Source organism: Lagenorhynchus albirostris, chromosome X, assembly GCF_949774975.1.
Source record: "Lagenorhynchus albirostris chromosome X, mLagAlb1.1, whole genome shotgun sequence".
Classification (NCBI taxonomy): Eukaryota; Metazoa; Chordata; class Mammalia; order Artiodactyla; family Delphinidae; genus Lagenorhynchus; species Lagenorhynchus albirostris.
In genome coordinates this window covers 4,734,657-4,755,412 of record NC_083116.1, presented here as the reverse complement: position 1 = coordinate 4,755,412, position 20,756 = coordinate 4,734,657, and the positions used below count along the sequence as shown (strand labels likewise).

Below are 20,756 nucleotides of genomic sequence, written 5' to 3'. Positions count from 1 at the left end.
ATGAGCCCTTGAAGAGCAGTGAGCACTGCAGCCAGAAGGAGGGCCGCCTGCGGGGCATTCGGGAGCACGAGGGCCCGAGGAAGCAGGAGTAGTCGGGATGGGGGCCGGGCTAGGGATGCTAGAGAAGTCTGCACGGTGGAGGACAGGGCCAAGTGCCTGAGCCTGAGGGTGTGGGAAACAGAATGCGGGCTGCCCTCCTGTGTCCTGATTTGGGGAATCAGGCCACAGCGGTAGCTCCCGGTGAGACAGGGTGAAGGCAGCAAGGTGCGGGAGGTGGGGTAATGAACTCGGGGGAGAAGGTCTTCCTCTGAAGTGCCTTAGGGAGAGTCGGCTCTGGGCCACAGCAGGAAGGCCAAGGTGGAGACAGGTTGGAGAAGCGAGCAGTAGGAGGTCGCGCAGGCCAGGGATGTGGAGGCTGGCTCTGCTCCCCACCCCAGGGCAGGGTGAGGGAGTGAAAGCACGTGTGTTTGTGTCTGAGTCTCTACAGTGGGGAGAGAGGCTGAGTTTAAGGCTTTGGGGGGCATCACCATGTAAGGAGAGGAAAAGGCACATGAAAGGGAAGTGTCAGAGACCAGGAGGATGGCGAGACTGCACGCTGGGATCCTCGGAGGAGGGAGGAGTGGTGGGCAATCTCCCACGCTGCAGAGACGCCCAGTAGGATGCCAGCTGAAGTGGTCCGACGCTGCAGAGCTGATCAGGTGACCTTGATGAAAGCAGTTTCCCGGTGGTCCTGAGGGTGGAGGCCGGGCCACAGTGGGTGGAGCTTGGAGTGGCAGGGGTGGCCGTAGGGACTCGAGTGTCCATGGTGTCTCACAGAGCTTGATGGTTTGGGGTTATTTTGTGTTGAATGGGAATGAGTTGAACATGTTTCTGTGCTTCTGGGAAGGATGGTGGAGTGGCGGGGTTAAAGATGCAATAAAGAATCCGTAATTGATGTCTTGATGTGACAGGGTCCTCGAGGAGCCAGAAAGGAAGGGGTGGGATGCAGGCTGAGTTCCAGGTACAAGAAGAAAGCAGTACAGGGATGATTAAGAACAGAGATGTTTGTGGGTAGGCGCAGAAAGAAAGCTGGGGGAGACCACCAGAGATTGCGTCTCTGCAGATCGCGAGCCTGGAGACAGGCCATTGCCTGGATGAGCATAAAGGGCCGAGCAGCCACTGAGCAGAGGACGAGGCCCAAGGCCAGGCCAGGTTCCTCCTTGACACAGCACTGCTTTGCTCCTCCGGTGCTGAGAATCAGGAGGTTGCAACTTGACATAATAAAACTTTTGCTGCATTATAATTTGCATTGCCTTTTAGTGTGTTAACCAAACAATTGTGGTATTGAATGCAACCGTTATTTTGTTTAACTGATTCTTCTCTTCATTTTTAGTTAGAAATCCTGTGTTCTGTCAACATTCTCCAGTTCATATTCATTGCCTTAAGACTGGACAAGATCATCCACTGGCCGTGGCTTGTATGTAACTTTTTAAATCCTTAAATAAACTTTTCTTTTTATTATAAAAGTCATTCGTGTTTATTGTAGAAATGTCGGAAAAGACAGGCAAGCGAAGATAATAGGATAATAATCACCCATAATCCACTGGGAGATAACATGGTTAGTGTTTTTTGCTTCCTTGTTTGGGGGTTTATTGTTTCATAAAGATAATTGAGATCATACTGCATGTATAATTTGGTATCCTGCTTTGTTGTTCTAATGTTGTATTATAAGCATTTTTACATGTCAATAAAAGGTTCTTATAAGCATGACTTTTCAAGTTTAATTGATGCAAAATATTCTTCAAATACATTTATGAGACTGTCCCCTCATTTCCGAATATTGAAGTTGTTACCGGTGTTTTACAATTATAAATCATGCTGCAGCATATAATTTTGTGCATAAAAATCTTTGCCTGTTTTTTTTTTCATTGTTTTCCTAGGAAGGACTACAGAAACAGTATTACTGGGCCAGAGGGTGGGAACTTTTTGAGATGTTGAAATACAAACTGCACTGCCAACTCCCTTTTCCAAAAAGCTATGCCAGTTTACACTCCTGCCAGGGGTGAAGTCTGAGTCATGCGAGTGACCTCTTGCTTCCGTTAATGGGTGTTCAGTTAAAACTGATTGTGCATAGATAGAAGAATGGATGGAGAGAGAGAGATATATGGCAAGCTGCAAATTAGAGAAAACAGTATGGTTTCAACTAGTAACGCATACAAAGAAGATGAGACAAAAGGTAGAAGAATTATCTTGCCTCTGGGAGGCGAGGTCTTGCCAGGGTTTGGGGTTTTCTCCCCGGCCCCACCCTGCTTGATGTGTACTTTTGTACATAAGACATTGTCTGTGATTAACATGGTTTACCTTTAAAAAAAGAAAGAACAAAGGTAAAAAATATAGTTAAAAAAAAAGAAAATATTCATTTGGCGACAAGGAAGAAAATATGGGAACATAAGTTACCTCTCTAGTGAATAAAGACAAGATCCATCCCTTCTGCCTAAAATCTCTGATAAAACATTCATAATAAAACATACTGTTCAGGCGCCCATCTTCCATCTTCAGGGTGCTGTGTCTAGAGAACAGTAATTGGGTTCAGAGCTTTCTGTTGTGCCATGGAGGAAACAAATCTGGGTAAGACCAAAATTTTAGTGTAAGGTGAAATCAGAAAAAAAAAAAGATTAGGAATTGTGCATGTTTTCTAAAGATGAACAGAGGAATTTTTCCAGCCCCAATCCTGTGCAAGTCCCAGCAGATGAAGCAGCCAGATTGCAGGTTTCCCACAGTGTTCAAGAGAAACCAAGTGAGGCTGGTCGCTAACATTCCACCCACGAGGACCAGGCCTCTAAGTGAGTCTGTTCCCAGACGTGCTTTAGGAGGAGGGACATAAGGGGAAGCTATGCACAGCAAACATCCAGTCAGGAGCTCTGAGCTCCTCAGAAGGATTAAAACTCATATACCAACTCAAGTCCTGGGTCTAAAAATGAAAGGTAAAAACTAAAGAAGTGTTAGAAGAAAACATAGGAGAAAAATCTTAGGGATCTGGAGTTAGGTGAAGAGTTCCCGGAAATGGCACCAACAACATGGTCTATAAAAGAAGCTCAAAATTAAAATGAAATTAATGAAAAGACAGGTCACAGACCAGGAGAAAATATTTGCAAAGCAGATGTCTAACCAAGGACATGTATCCAAAGCATCTAAAGAACTCTCAAAACTCTAAAAGCTCAACAACCTAATTTTAAGATTGACAAAAGACTTGAAGCGACTATTCACAACGAAGATAGACATATGGTGAATAAGCACATGAAAAGGACATCACTACCCATTCGGGAAAAGCAAATAAAAACCAGGATGAGGTACCACAGCACACTCATCAAAATGGCAAAGATAAGAACCACAATACCAAGTGCTGGGGCAGACCCGAGGGACCCGGACCCTCGCCCGTCGCTGATAAAAATGCCAAACTGGGTGGATGCTCTGGAAAACGGCTCGGCAATTTCTTATAAATTAAACATGGAGTTACCATGTGACCTAGGAGTGCCAATCCTGGGTGTTTCCCCTGGAGAAATGTAAACGTACAGCCACACAGAAACCTGGGCGCACATGTTTATAGCAGCCTTATTTGCAAGTGCCCAAAGCGGGAAAGCACCAGCATCTCGTTCCCAGGGTGACTGGAGAGCAGGCTGGGGTGCGTCCACCCAGTGGAGCAGCGCTCAGCAGTGAAAAGCAGTGACGTGTAGATACACGCAATGACCTGCAGGCATCTCAGAGATGTGCTGATTGGGAGAAGGGAGCCTCAGGTTACATGCTGTATGAGTCCGTCTCCATCACGTTCTTGAAGAGACAAAAGTGTCGTGATAGAGGACAGAGCAGCAGCTGCCGGGGGTTATGGGTGGGGCGAGGGGGTGACACAGTGATGGGAGAGCACGAGGGAGTCTGGCAGGGTGAAGGAGCTGTCCTGTGTCCTGCCCGAGGCTCCACAGATCTATACGTGTGTGCGTGAAAAGTCATAGAACTGGACACCAAAGGATAACAGTCAATTTTACTGTTTTGTAAGAGAAGACAAAGGGACAACAGATGTACCCAAGGGGGCCATGCAGAAGGGAGAAAAGGTCACACGGGAGGAGCCTGCTGAGGCCCCCAGGACTCATCGTGTGGGCTTGTGTGTGAGGGTGAAACAAGCTCTTTCTAGTATGACAGCAACTGACACAGAACACACCTGGGCGAGGCAGCGGAGACCGAGTGGCGGAAGCCTCCCAGCCTTGACTTGCAAGTTCATGGAGGGCCTGGGCCCCCTGCGCAGCCCGGGTTGCCAAGGAGCCTTTGGCCACAGTGCCTCTGGCAGGATGGGAAATGACTGGGAAGAGGGGATGTCCGGGTGAGCCAGGGCGCAGGTGGAGGGGAGGCGGACAGAGCCCGGGGCCCGCTGAGCGAGCTCACGCCTCAGGGCAGTGGCTGTGAGTCCCGTCACCCTGAGGGCTGCCGGGGCAGCAGCAACCCCAACAGTGAGCAGCGGGTCCTCTTCCCACGCTGGCCCCATCCAGGCCTGGCACCGTCTTAAGTGCAGAGATCCAGGAAGGAGTTGGCTCTGCCTACCCTAAAGACCTTTCTTCTCTCCTCCTCCCTTCAGGTCGTGTGTGTCCCCCTGTGGATTCTCATGTCTTTTCTGTGCCTGGTGGTCCTCTACTACATCGTGTGGTCCGTGCTGTTCCTACGCTCCATGGATGTGATCGCGGAGCAGCGGAGGACACACATCACCATGGCGCTGAGCTGGATGACCATTGTCGTGCCACTCCTTACTTTTGAGGTAAGCTTTCGGCAGAACTCTTGAGGCCCAGCAGCCTGCGCTTCCCCAGCACAGCAGCTCCCCGGGCGAGCCTGCCAACAGAGGACCACAGGACAGTCAGAGCGGCCTTTCTTTGGGGACCTGGGGGCTGGCAGTGAGAAGTATACCTTTCTAGCCACCACGCATCTGAATGTATTGATTTGTCGTCTTTTTTTTTTGAATTAATTAATTTATTTATTTATTTATTTTGGGCTGTGTTGGGTCTTCATTTCTGTGCGAGGGCTTTCTCTAGTTGTGGCAAGCGGGGACCACTCTTCATTGCTGTGCACGGGCCTCTCACTATCGCGGCCTCTCTTGTTGCGGAGCACAGGCTCCAGACGCGCAGGCTCAGCAGTTGTGGCCCACGGGCCTAGTTGCTCCGTGGCATGTGGGATCCTCCCAGACCAGGGCACGAACCCGTGTCCCCTGCGTCAGCAGGCAGACTCTCAACCACTGCGCCACCAGGGAAGCCCCGATTTGTCGTCTTCTAGAAAGAGAAAGTTGGATGTGATATTTTTGTATTTGAGCCCTGTGGAGAATTATAGAGTGGGCACTGTTGACTCCTCCAACCAAACAGCTGCAAGAGTTTCCCAGAACAGTCCTGATGTTGGAAATGTTGTAGGTGGATGGATTTTGCTTAGTCCTGAAGAGCCATATGAAAGCTCTTCTTGTCCTTTCCCCCAGAATGGAGGGTTACCGTTGCCTCCTGTGGAGCGAACGTCCCCCTTATGAGACCTGACGAGGGAGGGGCAGTGCAGTCTGGCTTCAGAGAGGGTCTGTTTTCAGATGCTCCATCGACAGAACCTCAACTGTTTCTCTTTCTTTAGATCCTGCTGGTTCACAAGCTAGACGGCCACAACGCGTTCTCTTGTGTCCCGATATTTGTCCCACTCTGGCTTTCCTTGATCACTCTCATGGCAACCACATTCGGGCAGAAAGGCGGAAACCACTGTATGTACGCAGCATTTCCGAAGCGCTTGAACTGTGTGTGTGCGTGTGTGTCTGTGTGCCTGATGCGTGGCTGTGTGTGTGTGTGTGTGTATGTGGCCCCGCTTTATGAAAAGACGAACCTAAGGATCCCAATCAGGGAGTTTCCCTGGGAAAGGTAGGACTGAAGAAGGCCTGGAATCTTCCAGGGGAAGGGCGTGCCATCAGCCTTGCTTTCGTGGCCCTACGACCGGAGGGGGGCCTGAGCGCGGCAGGCAGCCTCTCTGGGCCCATCCCCTCTGCTGCAACACCGGGACCAAGATTCCTTTTTCCCAGGGGCTCCTGAGGATGAGATGAAAATCCACATCATCGACCAAACCCTGAGCGTCCTCCCAGTGTCTGTTTTGTCCTCGCTCTTGCCAGCATCATTCCTGAGGTCTCCAAGTCTTGTCAGTGGTGCCCGGCTTCTCTCTCTCCCCCTCCACCTGTGTGCTGTGATAGCCCTTTCTGAAGTGCTCTTTGATGAGGGCCCCCTCCTCACTAGACGTTGAGCTCCTTTGCATGTAGGCCCAGAGCACGCCCTTCTGGAAACTAATGCCACCGGGGGTTTTGCCCCAGGAGAGCCAGCACTGAGCTGACGGTTTAGTGGTACCCAGACCAGAAGAACGGGCCTTGGAGAAGGAGCTTTGAGGCCTGGACCAACACACGCCTGCCATCTTCCCGGACTCCAGAGGGTGATGGAGATCCTTTTCTTGGGTGACATTCTTTGTCACGCATGTGTTTCTTCTGGGCCGGGAAGACTGGAGGATGTTGACATAGTCCAGACACCGCAGATATTTGAGGCTCGTGAGAGCAATAGTTCGCATACTGGAGGACCCATCAGAATCCCAGGACTGCCCCCCGCCACCCCGCCACAGTTTCTGGTTCAGGAGGTGTGGGCTGGGGCCCAAGATCACATCATCTGGTAGCTGCCAGTCCAGGAATGCCACCTGCAGAGCTGCAGAGCTGCAGGGCTTCCTTCTTACCCTTAGTCGGTATTGAGGCCTTGCTCAGGCTTCATTCCCAAGACATCAGGATAAAGCACTACAGCGTACAAGGAAAAGTTCTCATTCAGGAAAGAAAAGTAACCTGAAATTCAATGGAGACTAGTGTTTGAGAAAGTACATTTCTTCCTTTTCAGGGTGGTTTGGGATTCGCAAGGATTTCTGTCAGTTTCTGCTTGAAATCTGCCCATTTTTGAGAGAATACGGAAACATTTCCTACGACCTCCACCGTGAAGGTAATGAGGAAACTGAAGAAACGCCAGTTCCAGAGCCTCCTAAGATCGCTCCTATGTTTCGAAAGAAGACCAGGGTGGTTATCACCCAGAGCCCTGGGAAGTATGTCCTCCCACCTCCCAAATTAAATATCGAAATGCCAGATTAGACAGCCCTTTCCAGGGCAGATCGTGAGAGGACCTGGCCTGCACTCTCTTCCGCCTTCCTCTGCCTCTCCGTTCACCTCCCCCACCCCCAGAACTGGAGCTGGAGCTGGGTCTCCGGGGACTTCATCTCATGCCTTGTTTGCACTCAATGCCTACCAATGACTCACCGTGACAGGACACGCAGGTGACAGGGGCCTGGAACACGCAGCATGGTGTGGGGTGCGTGTCAGCGGCTGTGGATCTGATGGAGGGAGGCTGTGGAGAGGGAAGAAGTGATTTCCCCCCGGGAAGGTGCCTGTGGAGCTGGCTTGGAGCCATCCTGGGTGGCTGATTAGGCCTGAGCAGGAATGGCTACACAGCTGGTTTTCAAAGTGTGAAAATTCCCATCAAAATTGTTATTGAAAACTGTATTTTTGAACCAGGCCGGCCTGGCCGCGTAGCTCAGATGCCCCTGTTGTGGCGTAGTTAGGGGACTGTGAATGGGCCTCGGGCCCCGTGTGCACCCATGCTGCCTCAGCTGGCCTTGCTCCTGCCGTGGACGTCGTTTCTCTCTGGGTTTTTACTGGCCCCATTGGTGAGCCCTTTCTAATGGAGTGACTCCGTGCCTGTATAGTATTTATACAAATATTTTAGCGTTGTGATATACCGTGTTAAATCCTAGTTCTGTACAGTATATTCTGTTAAAGTATTTTTTTACAAGCTTGTACTGAAGACATACGTGTTCTGTTGCAGAAGTAGAGGCCAGTGGCACCCCCGTCCTGCCTATCGGGGTGCCACCCCTTCATGGGACATTGCCATTTCCCCTTCAATTTCTCCACAAACACAGCAGCTGCTACTGCCAGAACGGCCGCAATAAGCAAGAAACTGTGCTTTTTGCTAACATGCTGGGAACACTGACTTGCAGAAAGCCATACAGCACGACTGGAAGCTGGAGCACTGCAGAAGGGTGCTGAGACTAAACGTGGCCACCAGAGTGTGCGCGTTGAGGTCTGGGGCTTTGTGTCTGCCCACAAGCTGGGCCCGTGCTTTTAGCTAGGAGGACCACGGCTCCAGGAGCTGGGGGTACAGCCACAAGTCAGAGGGAAGAAAGCAGATGCGATGGGAACAAGCAGGCCGTGAGTAAAAGAAGGTAAAAGGAGCCCTGGCATTGTCACCTGGGAGCAGGGGAGAGGGGGAGAGGGGGCAGCTGCTACTTTGTCTAAACCGGGCTCCGCTGACGTCTACCGCGCCCACCGCTCCACCCTGGTGCCAGCCTGTAGGAAGCCTGTGCTGTCTGAAGGGGACACTTGGAATGGTGCCAACTTTCCTGCTTGCTGTATAGCAAATGTAGCCCAATCCACTCTGTTTTTCCCCTTTAGCTGTTCAATAAACTGGTTCATCATTTTCCACGTGCACTGTGCGGGTCTTAATTTGGATATAGTCCAGGATGCTGGAAGTCCTGTCAGCGAGCACAAAAGGGAACCTTGAGCTGCCACCAGCAGCCGAGGGGAGCAGGGGTGGGTGAGCATCTCTCAGGAGTCTCCAGGGACAGCCGGAATATGCACTACAGAGAGGAAAGCGGGAGGCCCAGGGATTCGCTGTTGGCGGGGGAGCACACGGCCACAATGCTGACAGCTGAGGAGGGGCCCGAGAGTGTTGGCGAGTTCCCAGACATTCTAAAGTGGAACTCGGCTTTTCAGTGGTCCTGAGGCATTGCCCAGTCACGTGGGCACCGAGTACCACTTACATCTATGCAAAATGCACTGTGACTTCTGGGTAGCTCACCCTAGCTGTCTCTAGAGACAGTTAACTCAGGTGGCGTTTCAGCCCACGGTTTGCAAGAATCGACAAGGAAGGCCACCTTTTGCTGGTGATGGAAGGCTTCCTGCAGGTAGCCAAGGGCCACCGATGGACCATTGCTTAAGCTCCTTAGATTCAAACTTGCTGTGAGACAGCACGCTTCTCCGTAACCATGGTAGCTGTGAGTTAAGTGGCAGGTACCTTGCCTCCTGCTGTATGTCCCCCTGAGTCCTCAGGACCCCACGAAGCACGTGCTCCTACGAGTATCCTCGTGGGGAAGCAGAGGCTCTGAGGGCGTGAGCCAGGCAGCTGGGGATCAGCAGGTCTGTGGTGCCGGCCTTGGCATCTTCTGGCCGAGCCCTCGCTCTCACCCACTGGGCTGGGCGCCTGGGCCGTGGGAAGGTGACGTATTGGGTTTGGAGGCGTTTCTGGGTCGTGGAAATCTCAGGAAGATCCTCGAGCCCGTGACCAGAGTAGGGTGGGGGGCATCAGTGGAGGTGGCTGCGCACGTGGGGAGAACGGGCCAGATGGGCGGTTGTGCATGGCCGCCTGTCTGATGTCCGAGCAGCAGGTCCCAGAGCAGGATGGCAGCACTCACGGCCTGGGCAAACCCAGACGGGGGTCCCGTGGACAGCGGTCGGCAGAAAGTGAGCCGCACCGTGGGTGAAGGCTCAGGGCGACCGCTCTGTCCCGGGTGATGGGAAACTAGGTGTGCAGAGTGGGACCAGCCTGGGGTGGACACGTGCAGGCTGAGGAGCTGCAGGGGACAGCGGCCTGACCTCCTCTGTGCCCAGGAGCTCACCCATCACTGCTGCAGCCCCTCCCTGCACCTCCTGTGGACCGACGGCAGGGCCTGGAGAGGGTCTCTGTGCAGGACCAGCTGCACGGCCTGTGATGGTGCCGATACGGCAGGGTGCCTGCGCCCTTGACCGTGGGCCGCGTCCCGGACGTTGCTCGTGCTTGAAATCATGGGTGCTGTGCACGGCCCGGAAGGCCAGGGGACACACAGGAGGACTTCTGACCTCGTGGGTCACACGTGGGTCCGTGCACATCTGCCTGGCCCGGGGGCTCCGGGACCAGAAGGCCGTGCCCGGTTTGCACGAGCGCTCGGCCTGTGGCTCTGCACCCGTGCACGAGTGTCTTCGTGCCCCCTGCGATGACGGGCGTGAAGCAGGAGGCTGACATGCTGACGGGCCTGCCCTTTAGGATGTCACTTCCTGGCTGGGCTGTGCTGTCACCCCCGAGCAACCGGAGCACTTCTGTGAGGGGCTGAGCGGGAGTGTGAGCCCCGGGTGCTGCCGGCCGCGCTGCACTGTCCCGTTTACGTGGCGGAGGGACACGCCGCGCTCCGCATGGCTGCGGACGAGAAGGGCCCCGCCGCGGGCAGGGCGCCCGGCTTCGGCGAGGCGCCTCTTCCTCCCGACACAGCGGCTCCGGCCCTCGGCTCAGGGAGCTGCACCCCCCAGTCCCTCGCCCTGGACCAGCCCGTGCCCGCGGGGCACCCCGACCTCAGGCTGCTGCCTGGAGAAGCCGCTTTCCAGGATTTGACGGAAGAGCCTTTGTTGAAAAGGCCTCGCACCGCCTGCGAGGCCGTGTGGGAAGGCAGCCTGCTCTTCCACCCCTTTCCCAGGAAGCTGTGGACGATCGTCCACAGCAGTCGCTTTGCATCCATTGGGTGGAATGAAGACGGGACTTGCATAGGCGTCAACAGGCCGCTGTTTCAAAAGGAGGTTTTGGACAGGGACGGCCTAGACAAGGTGTTCAAGACAGAATGTATGAAGAGCTTCATCCGCCAGCTTAACCGCTATGGATTCAGCAAAGTGTACCAGGACATGCACACGTCCCTCTGCGTGACCAACCTGTCCACGAAGGAGCGGCCCGCCCACGTCCTGAGCGAGGTAAGGAGGGCGGGGGACGGCGGGGGAGGAGCCCTCTCCAGGGGCTGAGCCGATGGGCCCGGGAGTGGGGGTGGGGTGGGGGGCAGGTGCCAACCCCAGACCGCCTGGGACGGCGGCAGGCGTGTCGGGAGAGCTTCCTTTAAAGATGGTACTTGGGGACCGGCGTGACGGCCGGAGCTGGCAGTGCCGCGCGCTGTGTTGGGACGTTGTTATGGGGGGACCCGAAGCGTTCTCAGCACAAGGACGTCACTTCTCTCCCTCCTCCTCTTCCCTTTGGTGTGTCTGTGTGAGGTGATGCGTGTGAACTGGACCCCCTGTGGTGATCATTTCACAGCACACGCGGGCAAGGCGTCATCCTGTACTCCTGACACGTGGGCAGTGCCGCTCGTGCCTGACACGCAGTCACAGCGGGAGACAAGAGGACACTGCTGCAACGCTGGCCTTTCCCGTCCTGCTCGGGGACAGTGGCCCGCCGGGGGGAGGGGGAGGTCTGTGTGCCCCCTTGACTCCCATAGCTCCAGAGCATCACTTGAGTGGGGGCGCAGGTCCTTTCCTGGGAAGCAGTCAGCGTCCCCGGTCTGGCCCCTGGAGGTGCTGGCCAGGGGGCGATTCGGACACTTCCTTAGAAAGCTACCGAACCTTGTTGCAGTCTCGTACCTGCAAACGCCAAGTCCCCTTTCGTGGGCCTTGTACTCATACTAAGGGGCCATTTTCAGTCATTTTCCAAGGGCGAAAGGTGATGGTGAGTGAGCGAGTCTCGGGGATGTCAACGCTGGGGCACAGCGTCCTGCTGGGACCGGGTCCCACTTTCTCCAAAGAGGCCTTGGGTCGGCTGGGGGAGGGCGCCCAGGGGCCCAGCCAGGCGGCTGCTGCTTGCGAGCAACTCTTTTGTGACTCGGGGTTTCCTTTTCTCTCTCAACTGCGACCTCAGTTACACTTCTACCACAGTCCCCTGTTTCAGAGAGACTGCCCGCACCTCCTGGTGAGGATGAAGCCAAGAGTGCACACTAAACCAGCATCCGGGCAGGTGGACGGCGAGCCGGCAGCCCCGGGGCACCTCCCGGCGCCCAGCGCCGCGGAGCCGCAGGACGGCCTCCCACCGTCTCCTGAGCACATCCAGGGGACCCCGAGCTACCCGCAACTCGACCATGCCTCCGCCCTGGCCAGGACTGACTCTGTCGCTCCGGCCCCTCCTTGGACAGCAGCCGAGCCCCCCACGCCGGATCCCAACGCACAGGTTCTGGTCCCTCTAGTCCCTGTCCTGGCAGAGGTGGCCCAGCCAGCTGAGGTCCCCTGGCTCTGCTGCTCCTGGCCTCCCGCCCAGATGAGTCCTCCCTGGCCCGTGCCGGGCCTGGCCGCCGCACCCCCCCAAGTCCTCAGCCTTCCCCCCCCGCGCAGCTCCCGGGGGCCGCGCTGCTGCCTCTTGCGCACCCTGGATGCCCGAGGTGGCCGCCAGGCCTGCCGCCTCCCTGACCTTGATCCGTCGGCCCCTGAGCCCCTTTGCTGCTGCTGCATGGGCTCTCGCTCTTTCCTGGAATACCCGACCCCTCCAGGCAGGCCCACAGAGGACCCTGACCAGGCAGACCCTGCAGACACACGGAGGTGGTAACGCGGCCAGAACCTTGCAGGGCAGTAAAGAGCACGGGGACATGAGAGCGATGTTCCACCCAACACGTGTCTGGCGCCTCCGTCCTGGGCGTGGCTGAGCAGTTGAGTCCCCTCAGCAGGAAACGATGACAGGTGACAGCCCACCCCCGGCCCAGTGCGGGCACCTAGCAGACACCTGGAGAAGCCCCTCAGACGCCCTGTGCCCACCCACTAGAAAGACCCTTGAAGGGCTGGACAAGCACAAGGAAGGGCCTGGCATCCACGGGTTCATGGTTGCGGGGACACCGTGTCCAGCAGAGTCTCGATTTGACAGATGAGAAGAGCTCAGGCCTCCCCTGGTCAGAGGCCTGAAAAGAGCCCTTACTGTCCTGCGACGCACAGGTGTGGAGGTGACGGTCCCTGGCAGGGGCCTGCGGGTGTTCAGTTTGGGGGTGCTCTCTGGTGTCTGGACAGCAGGATTGAGGTTTGCTTTTCACTGTGGGTCCTGCGTCTGGAGACATTTTCCTGGTTCTCTTTTCCTTGCCTTTCGAGCTAAACACTTCAAGGGCGCCGTGCTCCACCACCCTCTGGGGGCTGGGGTGTCGAGCTTATACCACGAGTCCTTGTGGTCAGCGCCCAGTGGTGTGTACAGAGCACTGAAGGCCAGGGCGCACCCCCAGCTCACAGTTGCTGCCTCCACGTGTGGGGGATGGGCCGGGGGACCTGGCCAGGACTCTGTGGCTGTCACAGCGATAGGGCGACATCCCCTCCCAAACACTGCTAAGGAGGGGGCGGGGAGCGGGAATTTCCTAGAGATCCAGGGGTTAGGACTCCATGCTTTCACTGCGGTGGCCCGGGTTCAATCCCTGGTCGGGGATCTAAGATCCCCCAAGCCTTGTGGGGTGGCCAGAAACACAGAAAAGAAAAAAAAAGGTGGGTTGGGGGAGGAGGGGAAGTAGACCCAAGGTACCAGGAATGATCCAAGCACCAGCAGCCAGAGGAGCCCCGGGTCTGCCCGGGTGAGGGGTGGTCCCATCTGCCGCTCCCGTCTGTCACAATGCAACAGCTAGTGCACGTCAGGGGGGTCTCTTGAGCAGCCCAACAGCAGTGCCCCAAATGAACGATGCAAAAATGGACAGAGGGGACAGAGAAACCGGTCTACAGTAGAAGTGGGAGACTTCGGTCCCCCCTGTGATGGATTCAAATGGATCCCCCGGCTCCCACCCCAACCATTAAGTCCACCTGTTGCAGTGCTAATCCCAAGGTGCATGTATTTGGAGATAGCACCCTTGGGGAAGTCAGTAAGGTTAAATGAGGTCACAAGGGTGGAACCCCCGTCTGACAAGAGCGGTGTCCTTTGGAAAAGAGGAAGAGACACCGAAGAGCTCCCTCCCTCCCTCCCTCCCTCCCTCAGCCTCTCTTCCACCCTCCCATCCTCCCTCTCTCTCTCTCTCTCCCCCTACCTTTCTGCCCCTCTCTCTTTCCCTCCCTCGCCCCCTCCCTTCCTCTCTCTCCCTCCCTCCCTCTCTCCCTTTCACTCTCTCCCTCCCTCCCCCTCTCTCCCTCCCTCCCTCTTTCTCTCTCTCTTTCTCCCTCCTCCCCTTCTATGGCCCTGTCCATCCCTCTCTCTCCCTCCCTCCCTCCTTTCCTCCCTTTGTCTCTGCCCCTTTCTCTCCCTCCCTCCCTCTTTCTCTCTCTCTCCCTCCCTCCCTCCCTCCTTCCCTCCCTTTGTCTCTCCCCCTTTCCCTCCCTCCCTCCCTCTTTCTCTCTTGCTCTCTCTCTCTCTCTCTCTCCCTCCCTCCCTCTTTCTCTCTCTCCCTCCCTCCCTCTCTCTCCCTCCCTCCACCTCTCTCCTACCCTCCCTCCTTCCCTCCCTTTGTCTCTCCCCCTTTCCCTCCCTCCCTCCCTCTTTCTCTCTCGCTCTCCCTCCCTCCCTCCCTACCCCCCCCAACCTGTTCAGAGAAGCAGCCAAGTGAGGGACCAAGAGAAAACCAGCTGTCTGCGAGCCAGGAAGAGACGCCTTCCCTCACCTGAGACTGCACTTTCCAGCCAGTTGACGTTGGACTTCTAGCCACCAGGACTGGGACCCAGTACATTTCTGTAGTTTTAGCCACCTCCTCTGTGGGACTTTGCTATGGCAGCTCTAAGCAGACTAACACAGCCTGCTTTCATTATGGGTACAGCGACCAGACAGCACCGCAGTACGGGAATCACAGATTTGAACAGCACTGTACAAAGACTAGGTCTCATGACATGTGTAGACTATTAGCCCCAAGAACAGAGTAGACACGTGCTCGTCAAGCGTACCTAGAACGTTCTCCAGGGTACTCCACGCGTCAGGCCACACAGCATCCCTCAGTAAACTTAAGGGGATACAAACAAAAGGGCTGAAATCATACAAAGTATGTCCTCTGGCCAAAATAGAGTGAAATTAGACCTCAATAACAGAAGGAAATGTGGGAAATCTGCAAAGAGAGGGAAATTGAGCCGTGCGTCCCCAAATAACCGCATTAGTCTGGGACGATGCCAAATCCCACAGCACAGGATGAGGGGCTGAAACAGCAGACACAGATTCTCACGGTGGTTCCGACCAGGAGGCCGAGAGGGAGGGTCCAGCAGGGGTGGCTTGTACTGTGGCCGGTCTCCTTGGTTGCAGGTGGCCGTGCTCTTACCACCCCTCACGTGGTCACCCTCTGTGCACGCACCCCCAGCCCCTGCCTTCTCTCCTTGCGTGTGCTGATCCGCTCTTCCCTCAAGGGCACCAGCCATCTTGGATTAGACCTCATCCTAATGGCCTCATTTCAACCTAAGAACCACTAACTCCAGCCACAGTGACATTCTGAGGTTCTAGGGGATTGGGGCTTCAACATGCAAATTTTTGGGGGACGCAGTTCAGTCCATAACAATAGCCCAGGGAACGTACAAGACATCACAAGGGAAACTAGAAAATACTTTGAAATGAAGAAAACACATACCAAAGGCCCCAGGACTTATGGCACACGGCCAAAGAGGCACTTGGGACCTAAAGCTGCAGACACCCGTGTTCCAATGGAGGCGACACCTCAGATCAACCGCCTCATCTTGAACGGGGACAAGCGAGAAGACGAGGAAGGCGAGCCCAAGCATTCTGACAACAAATGTTCACGAGAAAAGAAAAACTGCGCTAATCCACGTACGCGGGGATCCCAAGACGTGCACTGGTCGGGAATCCTCACAACATGGGGGAGGGCGCATCCTTCTTACACACTCAGTAACAAGAGCTACAGCCACCGACCACTTCATTTGGCCCAGGCTTTCTACAAGTAGGTCACATCATGGGGAAACCCACACCAATGCTTTTGCCTTGTACTGTTAGGAGGCCCATTTTACAGATGGAGAAATCGAGGCGTAGGGAGTCTCCATGATTTGATCAGCTTGTCACTAGAAAGACTCTTATTCAAGCTAAGCATCATATGCGTGCAAAGACCCATCCCCGCACTGGCCTGACCTGTCTCCCCAACAGTCAAGGGGGATTCAGCTGTCCTCCACGGGGTCCTACTACCTGACGCCTCAGGCCACATAATGGAGAAAACACAGGGAAGCCAGGCATTAGTGCCCATGAGAGCCTGACACTGGATTCTGCCCACGTGGCCTGCCCAGCCCCATCAGGTCACCATCTCTCGTGAAATGGACACGAGGGCCAGGGAGGAGGGTGAGGGTCTAGGACTGAGGGCGTGAGGATGGAGAAGGGTCCCGGACGTGGGGGTCCGAGGCACAGCCCTCTGAAGGCGGCTCCTATGCTCAGGCTTGGGCCCTGCTCTCTCCTTCCACTGCCCACTCTGCTCCCTTCTGTCCCAGCGGCATGGTGGCCCCACGTTCTCCTGCAGGCTCACTTTCCCGGGCACACTGGCTGTCAGGCAGGCGGCAAGCCTGCATTCAAAGCACGGGGACCGCCGGGCTGGAGGACTCTCCGCATCCCCACGGGGCGTGAGTGTCTGTGCCCTTCAGGGCCCTGCGGATGCCCCTCCTCCTGGATGCTTGCTCACACGTGGCTTTACACCCTGCTGCTGTCTTGTGAATGTCACTTGGCTTCACACCCTGCATCCCGCCAAAAACCCAGCCCTATCCCTGTGCCCAGCCCCAGCTCAGGGACCACGGACAGGCACAGGCCCGGGCCCCGCACTTGCTCACAAAGCCCCCTAAAGCAGCAGCCGGCGATATTTGCCACAGAGGAGGGTAGGCGAGAGCCAGGCGGGAGGTCAGCCCTTTGCCAAGGAGGCTGGAGCTCAGAGCAGACTTTAGCTGGGGCTGGGGAATGGGGGCTTCTCGGGAAACAGGGCCACGGCTGAGACAACCCACACCAGCCCCTCAGGGGGCAGGCTCAGCGCACGTAGAGAACGTCAGAGCTTCCCGCTGATGGGCGGCAGCTCCCGTGTGCCCTGCGCCGCCCTGGTCAGGACTGGCTGTGTGCCGGGGTGGTGTGTGCTCGTCCAGAGTCTACTGGGGAGGGCGCTGCTGCCCCCCTGAAAAGTGTCTCCCTGAATGTCCCTGGGGCGCTCTTGGCGTGTCCCGGCCGCTGCTGCGCTGCCTGCCACGGCCGTCCCTGGGCTAGCACTGCCCCCCATCAGTCAGTTCACTGCACGAACGGGCACTAGGAATCCCTGCTTTCCCCCGGGAGTGCTTACCATTTGTGATGACAAAATCCCCTTCTTTTCCGGCAGGAGTGTCTGAGCAGGTTCCATTGGCCCTGAAATTCTCCACCTTTTCCAAGTGCCCACCTGCTATATGGCAGGTGCTTCAAATCCAGGATCCCACGTAATATTCACGTTGTCGTACGGCGCTCAGCAGGGAGGGCTGCCTCTTTAGCCCCCGGCGCCGTCTGCACCTCCCACTGCAGTGACCTCCCAATCCCATTAGGCCCAGGAGTTGCCTCTTCCTTTCGATGCCAGGTCACAGCCCAAACCTGTGGGTCTCTGATGCCGCCATATTTCTGCACCTGCCTGAACGCGGGGACACTGGCGGACGTTGCTTCTTAGTGGCTAGGACTTATTTCTAGTATTATTCTGATCCCAGACTCTGTCCTTCTCCCCTCTGGAAATTGCTTTCTTTTCATGACATCTCAGAGAATTTGCAGCTCCATAGGAAACGGAATAGAAAACCAGTCAAAATTGCTGTTCTGTGTGTTTTACTCCTGGAGGATATATTATTCAATTTGGATGTGTGTGTGTGTGTCTGTCGGCATGGAGGGAAGGGTGGTGATTTCCCCAGCTGGGTGCAGCTCACGCAAAGCTCCCAGGATTCCAGTCACACGGCGACTCCTTTCCACTTCGGCAGCCTCTCTTCTTTCAAACCCCCTATTTTCATTCATTTCATCCCACTGATATCTAGACCTTGCTCACAAGTGGCCAAAGTAAACTCCAGGTGACTAAAATGGTCGTTTCCACACAGTTGGTAATTGGCTCTCCCAGGGCAGGGAGAGGAGGGCCAGCCCCGGGAATACCGAGCAGGGCTTCAAAGAGCAAGACCCTCATTTCTCTGGAAATCCTTGCAGATGGCGGCTATGAAACACCTACCTCTTCACTGTGGCCCACTGCACTGCAACAAGAGCCAGCACCCCTTCCTTCCTGCCCCAGGGCGAGATTTCTCTCGGCTTTATCCACGACCCAGAAGGACATCTCACAGCAATGTCCCATTTCAGACTTTCCCCTGCAACCCAAGACACACCCTCTGCATGTCTGGCTGCTGCCACCACCCAGCTTCATCACCATCACCTCCCACAGAAGGAACCCCCACTTCCCAAAGGCCCGAAGTGCCCTGGCTCGGGGCACTTAACACTCCAGGGCTCGCTCCTGGAGCCCCACCGCCTCGTCCCATGTTGTCTTATTCTGTGGGACTTAGGGGACGTCTCACCACCTTCCTCATGTGACAGTGGCTCCTAGACCATCACTCCAGGTGTGGGTGTGTCCTGCTTTTCCTAGCGTTCCCGCTACTAACACAGGCCCTTCCGGAGAGCAGAGGCTCCGTGGAGGTCTGCGGAATAAACAAGCCAGTGGGCAGGGGGCTTATTGACGCAGATGAACCTTCTCCTACTTTCTTAAAATACCTGTGCAAATCCAACTCAACAGAGATAGTTCGTTTTATTTACAGAATGACAGACAAGACAGGGAAGCAAGAATTGGAACAACAATGGCTTTTATTTTTCTATTTCTTCCCCCATCTATATCACTGCTAAGTACTTCCACATTTCCAGAGCAGTTCTGATTCCAATTCCCTGTTATCTTGTACACGGTCACAAAACGAACTGGGAGATTTCCCAACCTCTCTTACAAAATAGCAAAACTCTTGTTCTTGAACTGAATTAGTGCAAATACCTGTGGGATTAACGTCATACACAAAGTTAGACACTGAAGCTTGTTTAGTCTTCTATTCAAAGAACCAACATTTGAAAAATTCCTAAAGAAAACAGACATGGAAGTCCATGTCAACATACACAACAGGAACCCAAAATGCTGCACACCGGCTTCCCCCAACTCGCCCGGCTCTCACTGCTTAGAAGGCTGACCGCTCCCTCTTCAAACTCAGAGCGAAGGAGCAGCCCCCCTTCCTGCCCCACGGGAGAAGCTGCTGGACGTGGGACTGGCTGCTGCTCTGGCTCAGGCTCCCTCTTCCTCATCGCTCACACTCCCTGCAGACACGGATGGGAAGAACCTGGGAGCCATGCTATTGCTCCTGAGCAGATGCTGCAGGACCTGCCACTTGCTGGCCTCCGCGTAGGCCCGGGGACCCCACAGGAACTCGTAGCGGGCAGGGTCGCTGTGGGGCACCTGCCGGTACTTCAGGTAGCCCGTCTGCACCCACACTTCGGTGAGCAGCTGCCTCCCGCCACAAAACCCCAGGGTGCCTAGCTTTCCCCACACCTCCTCCTCAGGGACGCGGTCACCGAACAGGGGGACCATGGTCAGGACCAGCAGAGGGAGGCCGGCCTCGGGCGTGCGCTGCCAGTCGCTCAGCACTGCATCCCAGGTGAGGCCCAGGGTGGGGACCAGGACGTAGGTGCGCTCGCGGGGGTCCACCTCCTTCACGGCCACGCCAAACAGCAGCTGCATGCACTCGCAAACGAGGCGGAGGACCACGGGGAAGTGGTCCCGATGCTCCCGGACGACCGTACTCAGCATCTCCGCCTCGGAGGTCGGCTCCCCGGTACGAAACTTGAGGAGCAGGAACCCCACCAGGTCAGCCATCAGCGCAACAAGTGCCTCGCGGGACAAGGGCTCGGCATAGGCGGAGAAGGAGGGGGCGCCAGGGGAGGCGGAGGACGAGGGGGATGCGGCCTCCTCCCCCGCAGCCCCCAGCAGCGGCGCCTCCACCGGACCCTGGGCCGGGACTGGGGCCTCAAGGTCGGCCTCAGGCTGGCGGAGCTCACTCATCTCGACCGGGGGCCTGATCACTGGGGTCGGTCCGCCCACGGGAGTGTGGGCAGGGGACCTCGTACCTGGGGAAGAGAGGGGGTGTGAGCGGCCTCGGCGGAGAAAGGCACCCTGGGCAGCTCTGACAAAGGCCACTTACAGGTCTCGTCTTAAGGGCTGCCCTCGGGCCTCACAGGGGCGCTCCTCCTGGGCGGCCTGTCCCCTGCCAACCTGAAGAAGGAAGTGAGGGGGCTCCTCGGGGTGCAGCCAGCACGGCCCCAGGTTCTGGGGCTGACAGGGCGGTGGGGTGACTTGGGTGTTGTGGGGTCCCCTCTGTTCTGGGAGGGGGAGCCCCTGGGTACACACTCAGGGCACGCACCTCCCCTTGGCTCCTGGCGCTGCCTGGGCCTCCTCTGCTCTGTGCCCTGAGGACACGGTCCTCAGACCTGGGCCTTCGCCTCCCGGTTCCTGGAGCCCCTGTAAGAGGAATGGAGGGCGCACCTCTTGTGTACACTGTGGCACAGCTCTGGGCCTCGGTGCTGGTAGGAGGATTGGGCCGGACTCTGTGAGGTCCCCCCAGTGCTGAGTTCTGGGGTGGGTGGTCCCCTCGGGGTCGCTCGTCGTGCTCACTGTTCCCCTTAAGGGCCTGGACCCTCCCCTTTGCAGGCCGGAGGGGAAACTCAGAACAGGACCCCGAATCTGAACAGAAAGCAGTGAGGGGGCCCCACAGGTGGCCGCACCTGCCCAGGGCCTCCCGAGGGTCCTAGGAAGGGGAGATGCTGGGTCCTCACCTCCTCCTCACATCCTGCCTGGCCTCCCAGCGCTGACCACAGGGGCAGGTTTCTGTCGAGGCCCCTGTTCCAGGGCTGGGGGTCTGCTCAGTCCTCCCTCGGGGTCCTGGGAGTCCACCCTCTGGACCTGAAGGCTCACCCCTCACACCAAACACCTGACCTCCTGAG

At 56.4% G+C, this 20,756-nt stretch overlaps 3 protein-coding genes across 3 annotated transcripts in view; 2 read left to right on the top strand and 1 right to left on the bottom strand.

Annotated features, from left to right (window-relative positions):
* Positions 1 to 8,536, top strand: part of TMEM185A (transmembrane protein 185A) — a 31,200-nt gene extending 22,664 nt beyond the window's left edge. The window contains exons 4-7 of the mRNA XM_060137716.1: positions 1,373 to 1,456; positions 4,604 to 4,780; positions 5,626 to 5,749; positions 6,906 to 8,536. Coding sequence (XP_059993699.1) covers positions 1,373 to 1,456; positions 4,604 to 4,780; positions 5,626 to 5,749; positions 6,906 to 7,150 — 630 coding nt within the window. The 3' untranslated portion in view covers positions 7,151 to 8,536. The remainder of the gene's footprint in view (positions 1 to 1,372; positions 1,457 to 4,603; positions 4,781 to 5,625; positions 5,750 to 6,905) is intronic.
* A 1,743-nt stretch (positions 8,537 to 10,279) lies between these two features.
* Positions 10,280 to 12,434, top strand: LOC132514030 (heat shock transcription factor, X-linked-like). Its single transcript, XM_060138664.1, has 2 exons — positions 10,280 to 10,825; positions 11,787 to 12,434. Exons 1-2 carry the CDS (start codon positions 10,280 to 10,282, stop codon positions 12,432 to 12,434), a joined length of 1,194 nt encoding a protein of 397 aa, XP_059994647.1.
* A 6,610-nt stretch (positions 12,435 to 19,044) lies between these two features.
* LOC132513939 (melanoma-associated antigen 8-like) lies at positions 19,045 to 19,818 on the bottom strand. Its single transcript, XM_060138596.1, has one exon. The coding sequence runs from the start codon at positions 19,816 to 19,818 to the stop codon at positions 19,045 to 19,047; it is 774 nt and encodes a 257-aa protein (XP_059994579.1).
* Positions 19,819 to 20,756: the final 938 nt, after the last annotated feature.